At 42.4% G+C, this 22343-nt stretch overlaps 1 protein-coding gene across 1 annotated transcript in view; it reads right to left on the reverse strand.

Annotated features, from left to right (window-relative positions):
• Window positions 1–22343, reverse strand: part of LOC140468227 (3',5'-cyclic-AMP phosphodiesterase 4B-like) — a 666103-nt gene that overhangs the window by 609788 nt on the left and 33972 nt on the right. Inside the window, exon 3 of the mRNA XM_072564484.1 lies at window positions 2743–3010. Within this exon, the coding sequence (XP_072420585.1) occupies window positions 2743–2784 (42 nt within the window). The 5' untranslated portion in view covers window positions 2785–3010. The remainder of the gene's footprint in view (window positions 1–2742; window positions 3011–22343) is intronic.

The raw sequence follows: 22343 nt of genomic DNA on the forward strand, positions 1-22343 counted from the left end.
CCAACTCTCTCTCTCTCTCTCTCTCTCTCTCTCTCTCTCCACTCCCCCAACTCACTCCTGATTCCTGACTCCTTCCATCTCTCTCTCTCTCTCTCTCTCTCCTACTCCTTGACTCAAGTAGTCCGTTGAGAGACAAATTTCTCACTCCTGTCATTGTTACGTCTGCAACAAAGGGAGACCCATTTTAATTTGGCAAGACTAGCAGCTTTAGTGTCAGTCACCATGTGGATCCTTTATGGATATCCTGTGCTAATATGAAATGCACCATTCACCCACCCCCAACAAAATTAAAACTCCCTCACAGTCTCTCAAACCCAGCCCCCAACATCTGAGAACCTGCCAATATCCCAGATTGCCATCCATTAGTCTTCCTTCAGTTAACTGGCTGTAGTCCAGCAGCGGCCATTGCTTGAACCTGGGCTGCTGGAACTACAGAACTGCCTGCAAACCAAACGGTCTGCAGAATTCGCAGGTGGCACTTCTTCTCTAGGTGGAGAGATGTATCACCCTTAGTCAGTTAACACTTTGAGTGATCTGTAGCTATGGGGCAGCCAGTTTTAGCGAGGTGATATTCTGGTGGTCTAACCTCGCACTTGTGTGGTGCAAATGTTATTTGCCATTTTTCAACTTAAGACTAGATATTGTCTCATTCTCATTGCATTTGGCATGGGCTGCTTCAGTTTTTGAGTTGTGAACGGTGTTAAATATTGTGTAATCGTTGGCCAACAGCCCCACTTCTGACCTTATGGTAGAGGGAAGAACATTGATAAAGCAGCTAAAGGTGGTTGGGCCAAGAACACTATACTGAGGAACTCTTGGAGAGACATCGTGGAACTGAGATGACTGACCAACAGCCACAAAGAGTGTGGTGCTGGAAAAGCACAGCCGGTCAGGCAGCATCTGAGGAACAGGACAGTATGTTTCGGGCATAAGCCCTTCATCAGGAATGAGGCTTGTTGGCCAAGGGGGCTGAGAGATAAATGGGAGGGGGTTGTGTGAAAGGTACCTGGGAATGCAAGAGGTAGATGAAGGAAGGAGTGAAAGTGATAGGTCAGAGAAGAGGGTAGAGCAGATAGGTAGGAAAAAAGATGGGCAGGTAGGACCATTCAAGAGGGCAGTGCTAAGTTGGGAGGTTGCGACTGGGATAAGGTGGGGAGAGGGGGAATGTGGAAACTGGTGAAATCTATATTGTTTGGAGGGTCCCAAGATGGAAGATGAGGCATTCTTCTTCTGGGCATCAGGTGGTTAGGGCTTGGTAATAGAGGAGGCCCAGAACCTGCATGTCCTTGGCAGAGTGAGAGGGAGAGTTGGAGTGTTCAGCTACAAGGCAGTGGAGTTGGTTGGTGTGGGTGTCCCAGAGATGTTCTCTGAAATGATGTGCAAGTTGGTGTCCTGCCTCCCCAGTGTAGAGGAGACCACATTGGGTGCAATGGATGACGTGTGGAAGTACAGGTAAATTTCTGTTGGATGTGCAAGGGCTGGGGAGGGAAATATAACTCTGGTAGTGGGGTCTGTTTGTAGGTGGTGGGAATGGTGGAGGTTGGTGGTGTGGAAGGTGAAGACCAGCGGGGTTCTGTCCTTGTTGCAGTTAGAGGGGTTGGGTTCAAGTGTGGAGGTGGGGAAGTGGAGGAGATGCGCTGGAGGACATTGTCGACCATGTGAAAGGGGAAATTGCAGTCTTTGTAGAAGGAGGCCATCTGGGATATTCTATGGTGGAATTAGTCCTCCTGGAAGCAGATGCAGTGGAGGCAGAGGAATTGGGAATAAGAGAGAGCATTTTTACAGGAGGCAGGGTGGGAGGAGGTGTAGTCCAAGTAGTTGTGGGAATCGGTGGGTTTGTACTGGATGTCTGTGTTGAATCGATTGCCGGAAATGGAGATGGAGAGCCCCAGGAAGGGGAGGGAGGTGCGGGTCATGCAAGTCCTGGGCCTCCTCCACTGCCAAACTCTAACCACTCAATGCCTGGAAGAAGTACGTCTCATCTTCCGTCCTGGGACCCTCCAACCACACGGAATCAACGTGAATTTCACCAGTTTCCCACTCTGATCTCCAGCACTGCCTCAGGAGACTGTCTGTGTGGAGTTCGTACATTTTCCCCATGTCTGCGTGGGATTCCTCCCACAATCCAATGATGTGCAGGTCAGGTGAATTGGCCATGCTAAATTGTCCATAGTGTTAGGTGCATTAGTCAGGGGTAAATATAGGGTTGGGGAATGGGTCTGGGTAGGTTGCTCTTTGGAGGATCAGTGTGGACTTGTAGGGTCAAATGGCCTGTTCCTATACTGTAGGGAATCAAATCTAATCTGCAGTCCTCGCTCTCTCCTGATAAACAGCCACTACTTTCTTATGTGGCAGGTATGACTCCAAACACTGGAGAACTTTTTCCCCGAATGCCAATAAATCCAGTTTTGCTAGAGTTCCTTAGTAACACACTTAATCAGATGTGGCCTTGATGTCAAAGGTTGTTACTCACTTCATCTCTGGAATTCAGATGTTTTATCTATGGTTGAACCAAGGCTGCAATGAGTTCAGGCAGAGTGGCCCTGGCAGAGCCCAAACTGGGCATCAATGAGTAATGCAATCTCAAAGGATATGGGGAAAACAGCAAAATGACATTGAAGTAGATAAGGCATTATCTCACTGAATAGTGCAGTGATCTCAAAGGCTGAATGGCCTCTCCTACTCTTTTTATTATGTTCTTATTCTAAAATACAACGCATTCTTTAAATTTGTTGTACTTACATCTTCTGCATTCACAGCTAGGACACTGCTGCTCTTTTTCATTGTGAGAAAGTTTGGCCCAGTCCTGTGATAAGGAGAAGAATGGTCACAGTGTATAAACTTCAGCCAGTTCTGCGATGAAAATAATGTGCTGGTTACTGCATCAGGAGTTGCCAGTCCTGGTTTCAGCTTTATGAAGACCCTGTTGCTTGGAGTCTGCGAATATTTTAATCAAATATTTTTAAATTATCAGCACCAGGAATAAAATGCTTGCACGTTCTGATGTCTCCTGTAGATGAAGAACAAAGGGGAGTATTATATGTTCAGGTGAACATAGACATGAATAAAATAAGTGAAAAAAAATCAAAACTTCTGCAGAACCTCAATGTGTAATGGAAATTGCCTCTGCATTCCAATGTGCTGTGTGACTTTTTTGTGTTGAATTCATCTTTTTGTACAACTACAGCAATCTCTACCTTTTTCTTCTTATTTGAAGATCTTTGAACTTGACATCACCTCCCTGTCTCACTATTCAGAGATCTCTACTCTGGTTTTCTTCCTATATACAGCATCAAAATAGTATTTGACATGATCACCAATTACATCTCCTTAAACTATAATGATATCTGTCTACAAAATGTGACATGGTGAATCATATCATCCTCCTCTACGATGTTTCACTTGTTTCTACTTTAGTGTCTAGTGAGGTCTATTTATGCTATTTCCACCACATTTTGCACCTTTTCCAGCTTCTCCTCCAGCTCCTTCCATAATAATCTCCAGAGTCTCCCAAGATCTGTTCTTGGTTGTCTTTAAATGCTGCCACCCAATGACAACTAAATTGTGCAACTGTATATTCTACACTGAGGAAGATTGTCAAGAACTTGGAGAAGTACAAAGGTTTACCAGGTACAACTCCTCAGTGCTTAAGCAATCCATAATCATAAGCAGCAAGATGAGGATAACATTCAGACTTGGGCTGATAAATGGCAAGGAATATTCGTGCTTCACAAGTACTAGCCCATCACCAACACAAGGGAATCTAACCATCTCCCACAGACATTATTTAAATTGCTGATTCACCTATATAATAGGAACATATGGAATATGAGTGGGAGAGAATATATAGTTTGTCAAGTCTGTTCTGCACTTAATGGCTTCTTGCAGGTTTCAGGTCCACCTTCCTGTTCATTTTCCATCCCATATCCATCGATTCCCTGAGGAAACCAGAAATCTGTCTATCCCATACTTCAATACATTCAATGATTGAGCATCCACAGTGGTCTGAGGTAGAGAATTCTAAAGATTCAGAAATCTCTGAAGTAACTTGTCCTCATCTCAATCCAAAACAATTGGCCCTTTATCCCAAGACTGTGCCTCCATGTACCCTACTGTGCCCTTTCACAGTCCTGTAAGTTTCAATGCCCCTTATTCTTCTAAACTCTAGAAAATATGAGCTCAAACCATCCAACTTCTTGTCACAATCCCCACCAAACACCAGTCCAGGGACCAATCCCAAGAGGCTTTGCTATCTAACCTCCTATGCAAGTTTGCTCCTCCTTCAATACAGAGATCTAAACTCCACACAGTATTCAAAATTTAGTGTCATTGAAATACTGTACAATTGTAACAAGATCTCCTTTTCTGCACCTCAATCCACTTACAATAAAGGTCAATATGCTAGTTGCCATTCTAATTGCTTGCTGTATCTGCATGTTAACTTTCTTCTGTACCATGTAAGAGCCAATCTAAATCTCTTTGAACACCAACATCAAAATATTCTGCTTTTTTATTCTCATTACTAGAATGAATAAGTTAACATTTATCCATTTTATACAGGTAGTTCTATAATGCCATAGTTGCATCCAGCAAAACCTCACTTAATAGAAAATCGCTTAATCAACATTAATGAGGCCAATGGGAAAACTAGAGTTAGGGGCATACCAGCAAAAAATAACACTCACAATCACTCAAAAAAACACCCAAAAGCCTAACACAGCTTGAATGAAAATTTAAGTCATATTTATTAATGAAACAAAAGTAAATTTAACACAGTACATTGAAAAAATATTATTAATGCAGGGACGGAGGGTCATCATCGTCTGCGTGGGTTTCCTCCAGGTGCTCTAGTTTCCTCCCACAGTCCAAAGATGTGCAGGTCAGGTGAATTGGCCATGCTAAATTGCCCATAGTGTTAGGTGCATTAGTCAGAGGAGAAATGGGTCTGGGTGGGTTACTCTTCAGAGGGTCGGTGTGGACTTGTTGGGCTGAAGGGCCTGTTTCCACACTGTAGGGAATCTAATCTGTATTGTAGTCTGAATATTTAAAGGGGCAGCACGGTGGGTCTGTGGTTAGCACTGCTGCCTCATAGTGCCAGGGACCCGGGTTCAATTCCAACCTCAGGCTATGACATCTCTATGACTAGTGGGTGGCACAGTGGTTAGCACTGCTGTCTCACAGCACTGTGTAGAGTTTGCACATTCTCCCCTTGTCTGCGTGGGTTCCCTCCGGGTGCTCCGGTTTCCTCCCACAATCCAAAAGATGTGCAGGTTAGGTGAATTGGCCATGTTAAATTGCCTGTAGTGTTAGGTGCATTAGTCAGGGATAAATGTAGGGTCGGGGAATGGGTCTGAGTGGGTTACTCTTCGGAGGGTCAGTATGGACTTGTTGGGCCGAAAGGCCTGTTTCCACACTGTAGGGAATCTAATCTGTAGCAAATCTAATCTAAAAATTACCATGTTAAGGTGCAGTTGTGGTTGTAGAAGTAGATTGCTGTGATTGATTGTCTTCCAACTGTTTCTTGGGGATTGGTTTAGATTGTATGATATGCAGGTACAAGAACAAAGTAGAAAGGCAAATTGAATGTATAAGTGTAATGCAGTCCTGCAGGAATTATACAGGGCTTATACAGGAATTATACAAGAATATTCTTGTCTCTGAGGGAGGGCAATGAACATTCATTAATTTAATTTTTAAGATGAAGCTGCTCAATGTATAATGCTGTACATCTCACATGCTCTGACATTGGCACATACGCAGAATGGCATGGAAACTTCAGCATTGACATTGGCACATGTGTAGAAAGAAGCATGCGAAACAATCGCCGCTGGAATCGTGCTATTGCAACAGAGGCAAGTGTTCTTGAAAATACTGATCTCTAATTCTTCAGCGGTGTTATAGCCAAATCGCACTGCCAAAACACACTTTATATGAGAACTACCTGTACTTCATTTGCCATCATGCTGCTTACTCACCTAACTGTCTGTATCTCTTTGCAGTTGCTCCATGTTTTCAACGCAGTTTACATTCCTACCTAGGTTTATACAACAGCAAACTACATCAAACATCCTGAGGTTTAGCATTCATCAGAAACTTCAGTGGATGGCAGACATAAAGTCACTGTGGCTACAACACATCGAGACTACAAACTCTGCAGCATTGAGTATAGGAATTGGGAGGTCATGTTGCGGCTGTACAGGACAATGGTAAGGCCACTTTTGGAATATTGTGTGCAATTCTGGTTTCCCTCCTCTAGAAAGGATGTTGTAAAATTTGAAAGGGTTTAGAAAAGATTTCCAAGGATGTTGCCAGGGTTGAAGGGTTTGAGCTTTTGGGAAAGGCTGAAAAGGCTGGGGCTGTTTCCCTGGAGCATCGGAGGCTGAGGGGTGACCTTATGGAAGTTTATAAAATCATAAGGGGTATGGATAGGGTAAATAGACAAGATCTTTCCCCCAGGATAGGGGAGTCCAGAGCTAGAAGGCATAGGTTTAGGGTGAGAGAGGAAAGATTTAAAAGGGATCCAAGGGGCATTTTTTTCATGCAAAGGGTGGTGCGTATATGGAGTGAGCTGCCAAAGGAATTGGTGGAGACTGGTACAATTACAACATTTAAAAGGCATCTGGATGGGTATATAAGTAGGAAGGGTTTAGAGGGATATGGGCAAAATGCTGGCAAATGGGACTAGATTAATTCAGGATATCTTGTCGGCATGGATGAGTTGGACTGAAGTATCTGTTTCTGTGCTGTATATCTCTATGACTAACTTACTAAAGCCCATCCACCGCCTCCAAGGCATGACTCACCGAGACTTATTCATCAGCCCCTTCCAAACCCGCAACATCAACCAACCAGAAAGACAAAGGGAATAGACATTTGGGAATACCATGGCATGCAAGTTCCCCATCAAGCCACACACCTTCCAGACTTGAAAATACATCTGTCCCTTTACTGGGTCAAAATCCTGGAACTCCCTTCCTAACAGCTCTACGGGTGTGCCTTAACAAAATGTACTACAGCAGCTCACCTTCATGGGCGGCACGGTGGCTCAGTGGTTACCACTGTTGCCTCACAGCACCAGGGTTCCAGGTTTGGGTGATTGTGTGGAGTTTGCACATTCTCCCCGTGTCTGTGTGGGTTTCGTCCGGGTGCTCCGGTTTCCTCCCACAGTCCAAAGATGTGCAGGTCAGGTGAACTGGCCATGCTAAATTGCCTATACTATTAGGTGCATTAGTCGAAGGGAATTGGGTCTGGGTCGGTTACTCTCTGTAGGGTGTGGACTTGGTTGTGTGGAAGGGCCTGTTTCCACACTGCAGGGAATCTAATCTAACCTTCTCCAAGTTGATTATGGATGATCAATGAATGCTGGTATAATCAGTGCTGCCGACATCCCATTAGCAAGTTAAAAATAAAAGACCGTAATAGAATGGTCTATTTTTATTGGATGAGTGCAGCTAAATTACATGAGATGTTCAGCACCATAAGAATATAAGCAGCTTAGAAATAGTAACGGAGTAGACCAAACAACTCACTGAATCTGTACTGCCAATTATCACAATCACTACTAAACTTCTGCTACAACTCAATTTTCCTGCTCATTCCTCATATCTCTTGATTAACTGAGATCAAAATTCTTCCATTTCAGCCTCAGATATACTCAACAATTGAGTATCTACACCCCTCTGGGATGCAGAATTCTAAACATTCAAAATGCTTTGAGTGAAGTAATTTCTCTTCACCTTTCCCAGCTGAAAGCAATTGATGCTAAATCAATTGAAAATTTTACATGAAATAGTTTTTTGTTAAATAAATGCTGAATATTGGTTATATATGTATTTTTTGCTTGGATATGGGTCAAGTAAACCAGCCTAGATAAGGATGGCAGATAACCTCCCCAAAGGGACATTAATAAGCCAGATGTGTTTCTACATTAGTCAATGATCATCACCATTACTGAGACTAGGTTTATAATGCAATTGCTAATAACTGAATTTAAATATAATCAACTGTTCTGGTGATATTTGAACTTGTGTCATCTGGATTATTAGGTTAGTGACATTATCACTATGCCACCATCTCCAAATATGGGCAAAGGTGAAGAGTGTGAGATTACAAATCAGTCATGATTTCACTGAATTTCACTCATTCAACTAAATGACAGACTCTGTTCCAATTTCTCAATATATACCCAATATAGTAAAACTCAAGTGCTAACGTATTATGAGGAAGTTATGAGATGGAATTTTCACAAGGGTCTTAAAGGATCAGAGGATTGGAAAAAAATTAGGTAGGAAATTCCAGCACAAGTATTCCAAGAAAGCAAGTGTGCCCCTGGTGAGGTGAAGGGAATGGAATTCATACAAGTCGCAAGTTTCCACCCAGGTTGATAGGGTTGTTAAGAAGGCGTATAGTGTGTTAGCTTTTATTGGTAGAGGGATTGAGTTTCAGAGCCATGAGGTCATGTTGCAGCTGTATAAAACTCTCTTGTGGCCGCACTTGGAGAATTGCATACAGTTCTAGTTGCCGCATTATACTAACGATGTGGAAGCATTGGAAAGGCTGCAGAGGAGATTTACCAGGATGTTGCGGGACATGTAGGGAAGATTTTATGAGGAAAGGCTGAGGGACTTGAGGCTGTTTTCGTTAGACAAAAGAAGATTAAGAGGTGACTTCGTAGAGGCGTACAAGATGATCAGAGGATTAGATAGGATGGACTGTGACAGCCTTTTTCCTCGGATGGTGATGACGAGGGGACATAGCTTTAAATTGAAGGGCAGTAGATATAGGACAAATGTCAGAGGTAGGTTATTTACTCAGAGAGTAGTAATGGCATGGAATGCCCTGCCTGCAACAGTAATGGACTTGCCAACATTAAGGGCATTTAAATGGTCATTGGATAGATATATGAATGATAATGGAATAGCATAGGTTAGATGGGCTTTAGATTGGTTTCACAGGTCAGTGTAACATCGAGGGCTAAAGGGCCTGTACTACGCTATAATGTTCTATGTTCTATGTTGTATGTTCTAAGTCCAAAATTCTGGAAGACGTCAAAGATTAGTGAGATATGATAGTTTGAGGCTTCACATACAAGGATGATAACATAAAATGCTAGGTATCTAAATGCCAACTATAAGCTCATTGATGACAGCACTGTAGTAGGGCAGATATCTAACAACAACGAGTCAATACACAGAAAGGAGACAGAGGGCTTGGTGACGCAGTACAAGGAGAACAACCTCTCTCTATCTCAACATTGGCAAAACTAAAAAACTGATCATTTACTTCAGAAAGGAGAACATGCCCATCTACATCAAGGAAACTGAGGTTGAGAGGGTGGAGAGCATCAAGTTCCTCAGAGTGTCAATACCGACAACCTATCCTGGACTTCCCACATAGAGGCAATAGTCAAGACCTCTTCTTCCTCAGGTGGCTCAGGAAATTTGGCATCTACAGATACATCATTGAAAGTATACTGTCTGGGTGCATAATGACCAAGTAATGGCAACACCTCTGCCCAAGACTCAAAGAAACTACAGAAATTTGTGTGCACAGCCCAGATCATTACAGAAGCCAACCTTCCATCCATGGTCTCCATTTGCACAGCTCGTTGCCGTGGAAGGGCTACCAACATCATTAAAGTCCCATCGCACCCCAGGTGTGATCTCCTACAACTTCTTCCATCAGATAGAAAATTCAGAACACATGCACCAATAGGTTCAGGAGCAGCTTCTTCACAGCTGTTATTAGACTGATGAATGGAATTTCTAGTCTCAAATAATGCTAATCTTGTTAATGGTGATCTCATTTAGCGCAAGCTCTGTACAATATAACCTGAATGCATCTGTTTTTTTGCAACCTTTGATCTGTACATAGTTGCTTACTATGATCTGCCTGTACTGCTTGTAAACAAACTATGGAGGCCAAATCACTGAACATATTTAAGAAAGAAATAGGTAGATTTATAGACAACTGAAGGTTTCAAGGAGTATAGGAAGAGAGTAGGACAATCACATTGACTTAGAGGATCAGCTATAATCATGTTGAACTGCAGAGCATGCTTGATGGGTCAAATTGCCTAATTCTGCTTTTTCTATGTTTCCACAGTGGCTTTGAAAGGGAGGGGGGAAATCGTAGACCAGAGGAAATATTGACACTGTCAGCTGCTTGGGAGCAAGGAAATAATTTTGGACAGTAGCAATTTAATGGGGACAGAGTCAGAGGCAAAAGATAAGGCAAGCACTGGTAGAGCATGAGAGGCAATAGGAGAGGATCTAGAGTGAGTTGCAATTTCAATTTTATGGCAGAAAAGAGCCTGGACTGAGTTAAATTTGGTGGGCAAACAGAAAAAGGGAAGCAGCAGCAAAAGTTAAACAAATGGTCTCAAAATCGTTGAATCAAAGAAGCCCTTAAATCTCATGCCCTTTTGTAGATGAGGATGGAAATGAGAAGGAAGATGTGCAAGAGCTGGTAATGGAGCAAAGAAGATAGTGTACAACTCAACAAATGCTCTCTCATATCCATCAAATGAATGTATGTGAACTATTCCAACATGGGACACAACAGTCAACCCTGATCCCATGTGCACATACATACACTGGACAATGAGGAGGAGAAACAACTGAGCTGATTTTTATACCTTTCTGCCCTAGAGGCAGTGAAAACAGTTTTAATTCTGCAAAACAGATCCAACCTGGGTCTTACTCATCCTGTGCGAATTAGTACATTTAAAATTAACTACTGAGCTACCAGAGAGTTTAGAAAATGTCATTTAAACAAGCTGGTAGAACGGTTAACACAACAGGACATTATCGATTTTAAACATTTTCAACGAGTTGAAATCTTTTTCTCACCTCCCCCCATCGTCTGTTGATATCCTTTGTGGCTTACACCTGCTTCCCTGGTTCTCAAACCTCTCCACGTCATATTAAGCAAACCCCAATTGGTTCAGATTACATTTGCAGTCAACAAACATTTTTTACAGTCTGGGTAAGAAGGTAAACAGCAGAATCACATTTGAGTTTTTATTTGATTTTATAACGATTCTAGTATCCCATAGAACAGGATTCACATAACCCAATGACATGTTCAGAGGGCTGGATCAGTCCGGACGAGATGACTGTAGCGCAAATTGGTGAATCACTATCTGAATTCATATATATGTTTAATATAAGTATTAAATTAATGCAAATTATTCAATGCAGGGGTGAGATGTAAAGGAAGAATGCATCCATTCAGAATAGCTCTCAGCAAACAGAGCTCTAGTTAACATTCAGAGCCATGTCTGGCAGAGAAAGATGAATTGTCGGTGTCTTTTACTGGCTCTATCCCAGGAAGTGTGGCAGAGAATTTCATTGATTCAAGAGAGGAAGCAAACAACAGGACGATTTTTAAACTGCCTTAAATAATGTAACCATAGCAACAGCAGTGGGAAAAAAATCTATAGAAGGAGAAAATAATCTCCAGAGAATGGCACAGAGCAAAATCAGTCTCCTCTCTGCATGTCTGACAGGACACTGACAGGAGGGTTACAAAAAGTACTTGGAAAAATAACATTCACTTCATTCCCCCTGGTTTGTGACTCTCTCCCAAGCGATAGTGTGGCTTCTTAAAGCAGTTCACAGATCCATCAACTAATCAACATCACTGCATACAAATCTCTCGGCATCTCACTAAAATGGACATATCTTAAGATTTACAAGTGAATTGAGTTATTTCTGTGCAACTTGATGACAACTTGTCATAAAACTTAAAAATGTTGCACAGATGTAAAGAAATTAAAAGAGTATAGAAAATATATTTCTGACATGACAACATGACATCAGGTCAAACATGGGCAAGAAAATCTCCTGCTGATTACCACCCCCGACTGATGAATCAGAAGCCCTCAATGTTGAATATCACTTGGGGGCAACAATGATGGTGGCAAAGGAACAGAATGTACTCAGAATTGGGAATTTCACTGTCCACCACCAAGAATAGTTGAGCAGCACTACTATAGACTGATCTGATCGAGTTCTATTGGAAATAGTTGCCAGACTGAATTGTGAGGAATCAATAAAAAAGGGAAAAAAAACATACTCCATCCTCCCTAATCTGCCTGCTGCAGATGTATCTGTCCATTACAGTATTGATAGGAGTGTCAACTGCACAGTCCTCCATCATGGTGTGTGGCATTATCATTGTACTGAATGGGATAAACTTTAAACAGATCTAGCAACACGAGGCTGCATACCCATGAGACACTATGGGCCATCAGCAGCATAATTGTTCTTGAACCTAATGGCCCAACATATATCCCCACTTTACCATGACATCAGGGGATCAAAATAAAGAGAGAAAATATTGAAGAAACAACACAGATCTGGCAGATCTATGGAAAGAGAAACGCTTCAAATGATTATTCTTCAGTGCCAGTGGATCAACCCTGGTTCAAAGGAGTGCAGGATATACCAGGAGCAGCATCGGCATATCTAAAAATGAGTTAACAACCCAGTGAAGTTAAAAGCCAGGACTATTTGCATACCAAACAGCAAGTGATAAACAGAGCTAAGCAATTCCACATCCAACAGATAAGATTTAAGCTCCACAGTCCTGTTTTGTCCAATAGTGGTGAACAATTAAGCAATTTATTGGAGGAGCAGGATCCACAAATATCTCCATCCTCAATGATGGGGAAATCAGCACATCAGTGCAAAAGGTAAGGATGAAACATTTGCAACAATCTTCAGCCAGAGGTGCTGAGTGAATGATCTATCTCGTCCTGGAGTCCCCATCAACACAGATGCCAGTCCTCAGCCAATTTGATTCACTCCACACAATATCAAGAAAGCTCTGGATACTGCAATGGCTATGGGCCCTGAAAGCATTCCAGCAATAATTCTGAAGGTGTGTGCATCAGAACTTGTGGTTCCCATAGCTAAGTCATTCTAGGACAGATGCAACACTGGCATCTACTCAATGGTGTAGAAAATTGGCCAAAAAGCGGGACAAATCCAACCCAGCCAATTACCAGCTCATTTTATTCTCAATCATCAGTAAAATGATAGAAGCTGTCACAAATAGCACTTGCTTAGCAATAACCTGCTCAAGGACCATTCAGTTCCTGATCTTATCACAGCTTTAGTTCAAACATTTACAAAACTGATGAATACTAGAGGTGAGGTGAGATTGACTGTCCTTGACATGAAGGGCACATTTAACCAAGCGTGACATGAAGAAGAACTGATAAACCAGGGGTCAAAGGCAAATCAAGGAGAAAATTCTCCAATTGTTGGAGTCATACCTGGCACAAAAGAAAATGGTTGTGATTGTTGGAAGTCAGTTGTCTCACTTCCAGGATCCTCAGCAGTGTCCTAGGCCCAACCATCTTCAATTGCTTCATCAATGACCTTCCTTCCATCATAAGGTCAAAAGTGGGGATGCTTGCTGATGATTACACAATATTCAGCATCATCCATGACTCCTCAGACACTGAAGTAATCCATGTCCAAATGCAGCAAGACCTGGACAATATCCAGGCTGACAAGTGGCAAGTAATATTCACATTACATAAGTGCGAGGGAATGTCCATCTCCAACAAGAAAGAATCTAACCATCACTAATTCACATTCAAAGGCATCATTATCATTGAATCTCTCACTATCAAAATCCTGGGGGTTGCCATTCACCAGAAAAAAGAATCAGACTGGCTACATAAATCCTGGTCAGAGGCTCAGAATCCTGCGGCAAGTAACTCATGTCCAGATTCCTCAAAACCTGTTCACCATCTGCAAGTCATAAGTAATATGTGATGGAATACTTACCTCTTACTTAGATGAATGCAACAACCCCCACCAAGCCTGTCACCATCCGTCCAGGACAAAGCAGCCCACTCAATTGACACCAGATCCACAAACTTTCACACCATTCATCACCAACACTCAGTAGCTCCAGCAGTCCATTTATAAGATGCAATGCAGAAATTTATTAAGGCTCCTTAGACAGTACCTTCCAAACCCATCAACATTACCACCTGAAAAGGCGAGGCAGCAGATACATGGGAACACCTACAAGTCTCCCTCCAAGCCAAATACCATCCTAACTTGGAAATATATTGCCCCTCCTTCAGTATCACTGGATCAAACTCCCTCCCTAACAGCACTATGGGTGTTCTATTAGCAATGACTGCAGTGGTTCAAGAAGGCGGTTCACTACCATCTTCTCATGGCCATCTAGGGATGGGCAATAAATGCTGGTTCAGCCAGTGACACCCACACCCCACGAATGAACAAAAGCAGTGAAAAAAACATCCGAAGACATTTCATGGATGGTGCAAAAAAGATGCACTTCATCTCAGTTTGGTTTTGCCGGGAGGTCAACATTACTCAATCCCCTCCCATCCTTCCCATTCCATTCCTCCCTTCACAACCATCAAGTGCTTACAGGATGACCAAATATTTGGCAGCATCAGGATCAGCTGTTACTGCTAGAAGCTACTCCTGCTAAGAGATCTGCTGTCATGTTATGTCACACTCAGCTATTTTGTACCATCCTCACATATGGTCTCCAGCTCATCTGCAATCAGACCATGACATCCAGGATGTTATAACATAGATTTTCAAGCTCAGCAACAGAAGCAGCAGATTTACTAACTGTTAAAATATTTTACAAATGTGGAACACTCCTATACTTACTCAAAAAATCTGCTATGTCTCTGAAGTTTTCAACAGGCTGTCTCAACAGTTCTAAAAATGCATGTTTTATACCAGAATTCTCTTTCTTTCCTTGTTGTTGCATTGTGTAAATATATTTAATAGTTAATTAGTGAGTAACAACTAACATATCAGTAAATTTCCAACAACAACTCAAGTTGCGATCCTGCACTTAGCACACATATATCCTATTTCAAACCCATCTGCTACTGTCCCATGCCTACTCTATCCCTGTATACTTACCCACTAGCAATGCTTCTACCTTGACTCTGTTCTATTCCTGTTCAGCCCCTTGACCTACACATATCACACTCCAATTTCAGTTACAGACTCAGTAAAAGAAAAATCTTTGTTATTACAGTTGTCTTAATAGAGGCCTCTCACTTTGAGCTCTCAAAGCCCCAGCCTTTAGGTTCTTGCTGAAGCTCAGAATCAAACTTGATATAATTAAACCTTGCGCTTTTTCTCATCTCCAAGTTTTAATGTAACTTTAAGTTGTAATTGCAGTTTATTCTTGCATTAGATGGCTTTGATGCTACTTGAAATAGTATGATTACTACATCAATGACCCACATGAAGCTGCCTTTTAAGATATGAACAATCTGTCAGGATGAGCATGGGGTCTGTTGAACTGCAGCCAGACCAGGTGGGTGGTAGATTTCATCCAAGGTGGATTTAATTCTCAACACCTGCTCAGCCAAATGAAAATAAACAGTTTGTATGTGACAAGGGAATTAACCCATCAAGTTCTGAACATTGTTTATTTCTCTCTTTCTTGTTCCAACTTCCCTTGAATAGGTTATAGGGCAGGAATCCTCTGAAACTTCACTAATGAAGTTGAAGGTACCTAATTCCTTCAGAAAGTATACCTGGAAGGTTAGGATTCTTCTTTATTTTGAGTCCAGAGGATTAGTGTTGCCAAACCATTTGACTGTGGGACTTAGCAAAAAACCATGATCCTGTCCTCATGAAAAAACATTTCCAGAAGTCAATATAGAATATTAACCCTAGCTGATTTCCCTTCCACTTCCTGTTGAGGAGGCACTAGGAGAAACAGTGTAACCCATCAGATAATTCAATGACTGAACACAGACCAGGATGGGGACCTACCCTTTGCTCTGCACAGCTGTGTCCTATATTATTGTTCCCAAAGAGACTTCTACTCGAAACATTAACTCTGTTTCTCTCTTCACAGATGCTGAGTTTTTCCAGCCTGTTTTTTTTAATTTCAGATCTCCAGCGCTGTAGAATTTTGCAGTATATATCCTACATTATACATTGTGTAGTCAAATAAGCCACTGAAGGAGCTTTCTCCATATTGCTTTAAAATGTTCTTTTTGACCCTCTCCTCAGAACACTGCTGATAGACGTAAAACTAACAATGCAGAAATGGCATCTGCTAACGGTTCCTTATGATTGCTTGTATTCACTGTTAGTTATTTCTTGATAATTATTAGTTCCACTTTAATTTAAGCGACTAATGCCAGCATTAAAATAGTGAGCAAAGATAGTAGACAAGTAAGTCAAATATTTGTCCACTAAACATACTGCAATGGTAATTTCTGATTTAACACAGTTAACTTACATAATTTCCTAACCAAAGGCTTCTTAATGTTTTTACAGTGCACAGCATGTTAACTAAAATGCATTTTTAGCTTATATTATCATAATGACCATATTGAATTGTATGGCAGGCTTGAAGGGCTAAATGGTCTACCCCATTCCCTATTTTCTATGCTTCATATCAAAAAGACCACATTTAATTTTTTGATGCATCATATAAGTAGGAACTTAAAGGGGATTGAGCTGCATGTGGACTTCCAGGTTGCTTCACAGCTGTGCAAGTTGCATTTAAAAGTATCGGTTAATTTTTACCCAGCTCACTGGTCAAAGATGGGATCTGTTGCCTATCTTAAACTTCATTAAAGAGGAAAATTGAGTGGTATGTAAAACAGGTGCTGATCTGAATTGCCCATTTTATTTTGAGCAATTAGGTTAAAATTAATCATCCATCAACCAGAAATTTGATTTGATTTGATTTAATGTCACATATACCTAAGTACAGTGAAAAGCTTTGTTTGCAAGCAGTACAGGCAGATCACAATAAGCAATAGCATACAGATCATAGGGTGAAAAAAACCTGGAACACAGTAAGTCATACAGGTTACACCACAGAGGATGTGCGTGAGGCAAGATGAACGTTAACAAGATCAGCATATTTGAAGTTAGAGAGTGCATTCATCAGTCGAATAACAGCAGGGATGAAGCTGTTCTCGAACCTGTTGGTGCATGTGCTTAAGCTTCTGTATCTTCTGCCTGATAGAAGAAGTTGTAGGAGAGCAACACTGGGGTGCAATTGGTTTTGATGATGTGGGCAGTCTTTCCTTGGCAATGAGATATGTAAATTGAGTCCCTGGATGGGAGATCAGCTTCAGTGATGGTCTCGGCTGTGCTCACAACCTTCTGTAATTTTTTACGGTCCTAGGCGTAGCAGTTGCCATACCAGGCCTGGACTGTATGCTTTCTACAGTGCATCTGTAAAAGTTGGTGAGGGTCCTTCTGACTTCAGGCGACTGACTGTGTGGAATTTGCACATTCTCCCAGTGGGTTTCCTCCAGGTGCTCCGGTTTCCTCCCACAGTCCAAAAATGTGCAGGTTAGGTGAATTGGCCACGCTAAATTGCCCATAGTGTTAGGTAAAAGGAGTAAATGTAGGGGAATGGGTCTGGGTGGGTTGGTGTGGACTTGTTGGGCCGAAGGGCCTGTTTCCACACTGTAAGTAATCTAATCTAATCAAATCCTTAGCTGCCTGAGGAAGAAGAGCCATTCTTGTGCTTTCTTGACCATTACATCTACATGGGAAGTCTAGGACTTCACTGATTATCGTCACTTTCACAAACTAGATACTCTCAACCCTCTCAAATTCCCTCCACTGATAGACATGGGAGCATGTTCTCCTCCTTTCTTTCTAAAGTCATAGGGTTGTCATTGTACGGGATTTTAATTTTCCTAACATAGACTGGGATTGCCAGAGTGTTAAGGGTTTAGATGGAGAGGAATTTGCTAAGTGCATTCAGGAAAGTTTCCTCAAGCAGTATATAGAGGGTCCTACTCGGGAAGGGGCAAAACTCGACCTACTCTTGGGAAATAGGGCAGGACAGCTGACAGAGGTGACAGTGGAGGAGCACTCTGCGACCAGTGACCATAGTTCTTTTAATTTTAAAATAGTCATGGAGAGGGACAAGACTGGTCCATAAGTTCAAGTTCTGAACTGGGACAAGGCAATTTTTGATGGAGTTAGACAAGAGCTTGCAGGGGTTGATTGGAGTAGTCTGTTTGCAGGCAAAGGGACCTCCGGCAAGTGAAAGGCCTTTAAAAGTGAAATAGCTAGATTTCAAGGTCTATGTGTTCCTGCAAGTGTGAAGGACAAGGTTGGCAGGAATAGGAAACTCTGGATGACGAGAGATATTGAGACTTTGACCAGAAAAAAGGAGGCGTGGCTCAGGTACAGGCAGCTGGGTTCAAGGAAATCCCTGGAGGTCTGTAGGGAATACAGGAGGTTACTGAAGAAGGAAATCAGGAGGGTGAAAAGGGAATACGAGATAGCCTTGGCTGAAATGATTAGCGTGAATCCAAAGAGGTACTTTAAGTATAATTAAAGGAAAAAGAATAATTAAAGAGAGAATAGGGCCCTTCAAGGACCAAAGTGGTCATGTATGTGTAGAACCACTGGGGATGGGTGAGGTTCTTAATGAATATTTCTCCTCTGTGTTTATCATGGAGAAAGACATAAAAACTTGGGGAAGTCAGCGGTGATATCTTGGGGACAGTCCATATCACAGTAGAGTAGGTTTTGGAAGTATGAGAATGTATGAACATGGATAAATCTTCTGGTCCTGACCAGATATATCCAAGAACACTGCAAAAGGCTAGAGAAGAAATTGCCACAGCCAGCGCTGATACTTTTGCATCATTGTTAGCCATGGGTGAGGTCCCAGAAGACTGAAAGGTTGTGGACGTTGTGCCATTATTCAAGAAGGGCTGCAAAGAAAAGCCTGGGAACTATAGACCAGTAAGCCTAACTGGTGGGTAAGTTACTTGAGAAAATTTTGAGGGATAAGATATACATGCATTTGGAAAGACAAAGTTTGATTAGGAGTGGTCAGCATGGATTTGTGAGTGGGAGATCATGCCTCACAAATTTGTTTAATTCTTTGGTGAAGTGACTAGGAAGGTTGATGACAGCAGGGCGGTAGACATAGTCTATAAGGATTTGGGTAAGGCCTTTGATAAGGTTCCACATGGTAGGCTGCTCTGGAAGGTTAGATCGCATGGAATCCAGGGCAAGCTGGCAAATTGGATACAAATTTGGCTTAATGGTAGGAAGCAGAGGGTAATAATAAAAGGATAATTGTTGGACTGGAGGCTTGTGACTAGTGGAGTGCCTCAGGGGTCAGTGCTGGGCCAATTACTCTTTCTTAACTACTGTCTATCACCGATTTGGATAAGAATGTGTAAGGCATGATTAGTAAGATCACTGATGATGCTAAAATAGGTGGTATCATGGGCAGTGAGGAAGGCTATCAGAAATTGCAGCAAGACCTTGATCAACTGGGAAGTGGGCCAAGAAATGGCAAATGGAGTTTAATATGGATTAAGATGAAGTCCTGTATTTTGGAAAGTCAAATCAAGGTAAGAGTTTCATGGTGAATGGTAGGGTCTTAAAGAATGTAGTGGAACAAAAGGATCTTGGAGTAGAGGTTCACAGTTCTCTGAAAGTGGGGTCACAGGTAGATAGGGCAGTGAAAAAGGCTTTTGGCACACTGGCCTTCATCATAAGACCATAAGACCATAAGACATAGGAGTGGAAGTAAGGCCATTCGGCCCATCGAGTCCACTCCGCCATTCAATCATGGCTGATGCGCATTTCAGCTCCACTTGCCAGCGTTCTCCCCGTAGCCCTTAATTCCTCTAGACAACAAGAACCTATCAGTCTCGGCCTTGAAGACATTTAGCGTCCCGGCTTCCACTGCACTCCGTGGCAATGAATTCCACAGGCCCACCACTCTCTGGCTGAAGAAATGTCTCCGCATTTCCGTTCTGAAATGACCCCCTCTAATTCTAAGGCTGTGTCCACGGGTCCTAGTCTCCTCGCCTAACAGAAACAATTTTCTAGCATCCACCTTTTCAAAGCCATGTATTATTTTGTACGTCTCTATTAGATCTCCCCTTAATCTTCTAAACTCCAACGAATACAATCCCAGTATCCTCAGCCGTTCCTCATATGCTAGACCTGTCATTCCAGGGATCATCCGTGTGAATCTCCGCTGGACACGTTCCAGGGCACTGAGTACAGAAGTTACGTTGCAGTTATACAGGACATTGGTGAGGCAGCACTTGGAGGATTGTGTTCAGTTTTGGTCACCTTGTTAATAGGAAGAATGTTATTAATCTGGAAACAGTTCTGAAGTTATTTTCAAGGATGTTGCCAGGACTCCATGGTCTGTGTTATAGATAGAGGTTGGATAAACTAGGACTTTTTTCTTTAGAGCGTGGGAGACTGAGGGGGATCTTATAGAGATGTATAAGACTATGAGAGGCATGGATTGGGTGAATGCACTCAGTCCTTTTCCCAGGGTTGGGTAATTGAGGACTAGAGGGCATCAGTTTAAGGTTAGGGGGGAAAGAATAGAAGGCAACCTGAAGGGCAACTGTTTTACACAGAGGGTGTAAATGGAATGAGCTGCCAGTGGAAATGGTTACGATGGATACACTAACAACATTTAAAAGGCATTTGGACAAATACATGGATAGGAAAGGATTAGAAGGATATGGACCAAGTGCAGGGAAATGGAGTTAGTGTGGATGGATATTTTGGACAATATGGTCTAGTTTGGACCAAAGACCCTGTCTCTATGCTGTAGGACTCTATGACTCTATAAGGAAGACTATCAAAAATTGCAGCAAGATGTTAATCAGCTGGGGAAGTGGCCAAGAAATGGCAAATGGAGTTTAATAAAGATAAAGGTGAAGTCTTGCATTTTGGAAAGTCAAATCAAGGTATGAGTTTCATGGTGTCAAGGATCAGTTCTTTAGTTTTGTCGATGTTGAGAGAGAGGTTGCTCCCACTGCACCACATCATCAAGCCCTCTATCCCTTTTCTGTATTCTGACTCTCCGTCCTTACACTGTGGTGTCGTCAGCAAACTTGTACATGGCATTTGTTTGGAATTTGGCAACATAGTCATGGGTGTACAGGGATTACAGTAGGGGGCTGAGAACACATCATTTTAGGGGGCTTCAGTGTTGAGTGTGATTGTGGAGGAGATGTAGTTGTCTATCTTCACTGATTGTGGTCTATGGGGTCAGAAAGCTGAGGATCTAGTTTCAGAGGGTGGAGCCAAGACCTAGGTCTCAACATTTTAAGATCAGTCTGGAGGGGATAATGGTGCTGAAGGTGGAGCTGTAGGCGAGGGGCAAGTGTCTGACGTAAGTGTCCTTGTTGTCCAGATGTCTCAGGGATGAGTGCAGGGCTAGAGAAATGGCACCTGCTGTAGACCTGTTACATCAGTAGATGAACTGTAGGGGATCGAGGCAGGCCAGGAGACTAGAGTCGATGAAGGCCATGACCAGCCTTTTGAAGCACTTCATCATTATAGAGGTCAGAGCCACTACGCAGTAGTCATTAAAGCATGTTGCACGTGCCTTCTTCGGTACTGGGATGATGGTGGTCTTCTTGAAGCAACTGGGGATTTTGGCTTGTAGGAGGGAGAGGTTGAAGAATACCTCTGCCAGCTGGTTCACACAGGATCTAAGTGCATGGCTGGGGACTCCATCCAGCCCATTACTTTCTTTGAGTTGAGTCCCAGGAAGACTAATCTGTCGTCTGCAGCGGTGATGGAGGGAACGGGTGCATGTGGGGTTGCTGGGGCAACTACTTATTCTGTGGTGAGTAAGTCACCTCCTTATCCTTGAGGCATGCCCTCTTGTATTTCCAATTGTACCAGAGTGGCTTGATAGTAAACTGAGGGGTACGCTGTATCACAAAATTACAGATTGTGGTGGAACACAACTTTGGTGCAGCTGAAACACCACATCAATTTAATTACTAGATCTTTCAGAATTGATCCAATTTATCATGATAGATGCACAAAACAACCCAACAGGGTGTTAGTCTTCAAGGTGAAAGTGGGATTTCTTTTCCACAAGAATGATCCCAGGAATGTAGTGCTTGTCCATATGAGGAGCAGTTGAGACTTTGGGTCTGTAGTCTATGGAATTTAGAACACTGAGGGGTGTTCTCACTGAAACTTACAGACTGCTGAGAGGCCTGGATAGAGTGGCTATAGAGAAGAGGTTTCCACTAATAGGAAAGATCCGGACCCAAGGGCATAGCCTCAGAATGAAGTGATGAGCCTTTAGAACTCAGATTAGCAGGAATTTCTTTAACCTGAGGTTGGTGAATCCGTGGAACTCATTGCCACAGATGGCTGTGGAGGCCATGCCATTGAGTGTATTTAAGAAAGAGATAGATAGATTCTTGATTGATAAGGGGATCAAAGGTTTTGGGGAGAAGGCAGGAGAATAGGATTGAGAAAGATATCAGCCATGATTAAATGGTGCAGCAGACTCAATGGGCTGAATGGCCTAATTTG

The sequence above is a fragment of the Chiloscyllium punctatum genome, chromosome 46, assembly GCF_047496795.1.
Source record: "Chiloscyllium punctatum isolate Juve2018m chromosome 46, sChiPun1.3, whole genome shotgun sequence".
Lineage (NCBI taxonomy): Eukaryota > Metazoa > Chordata > Chondrichthyes > Orectolobiformes > Hemiscylliidae > Chiloscyllium > Chiloscyllium punctatum.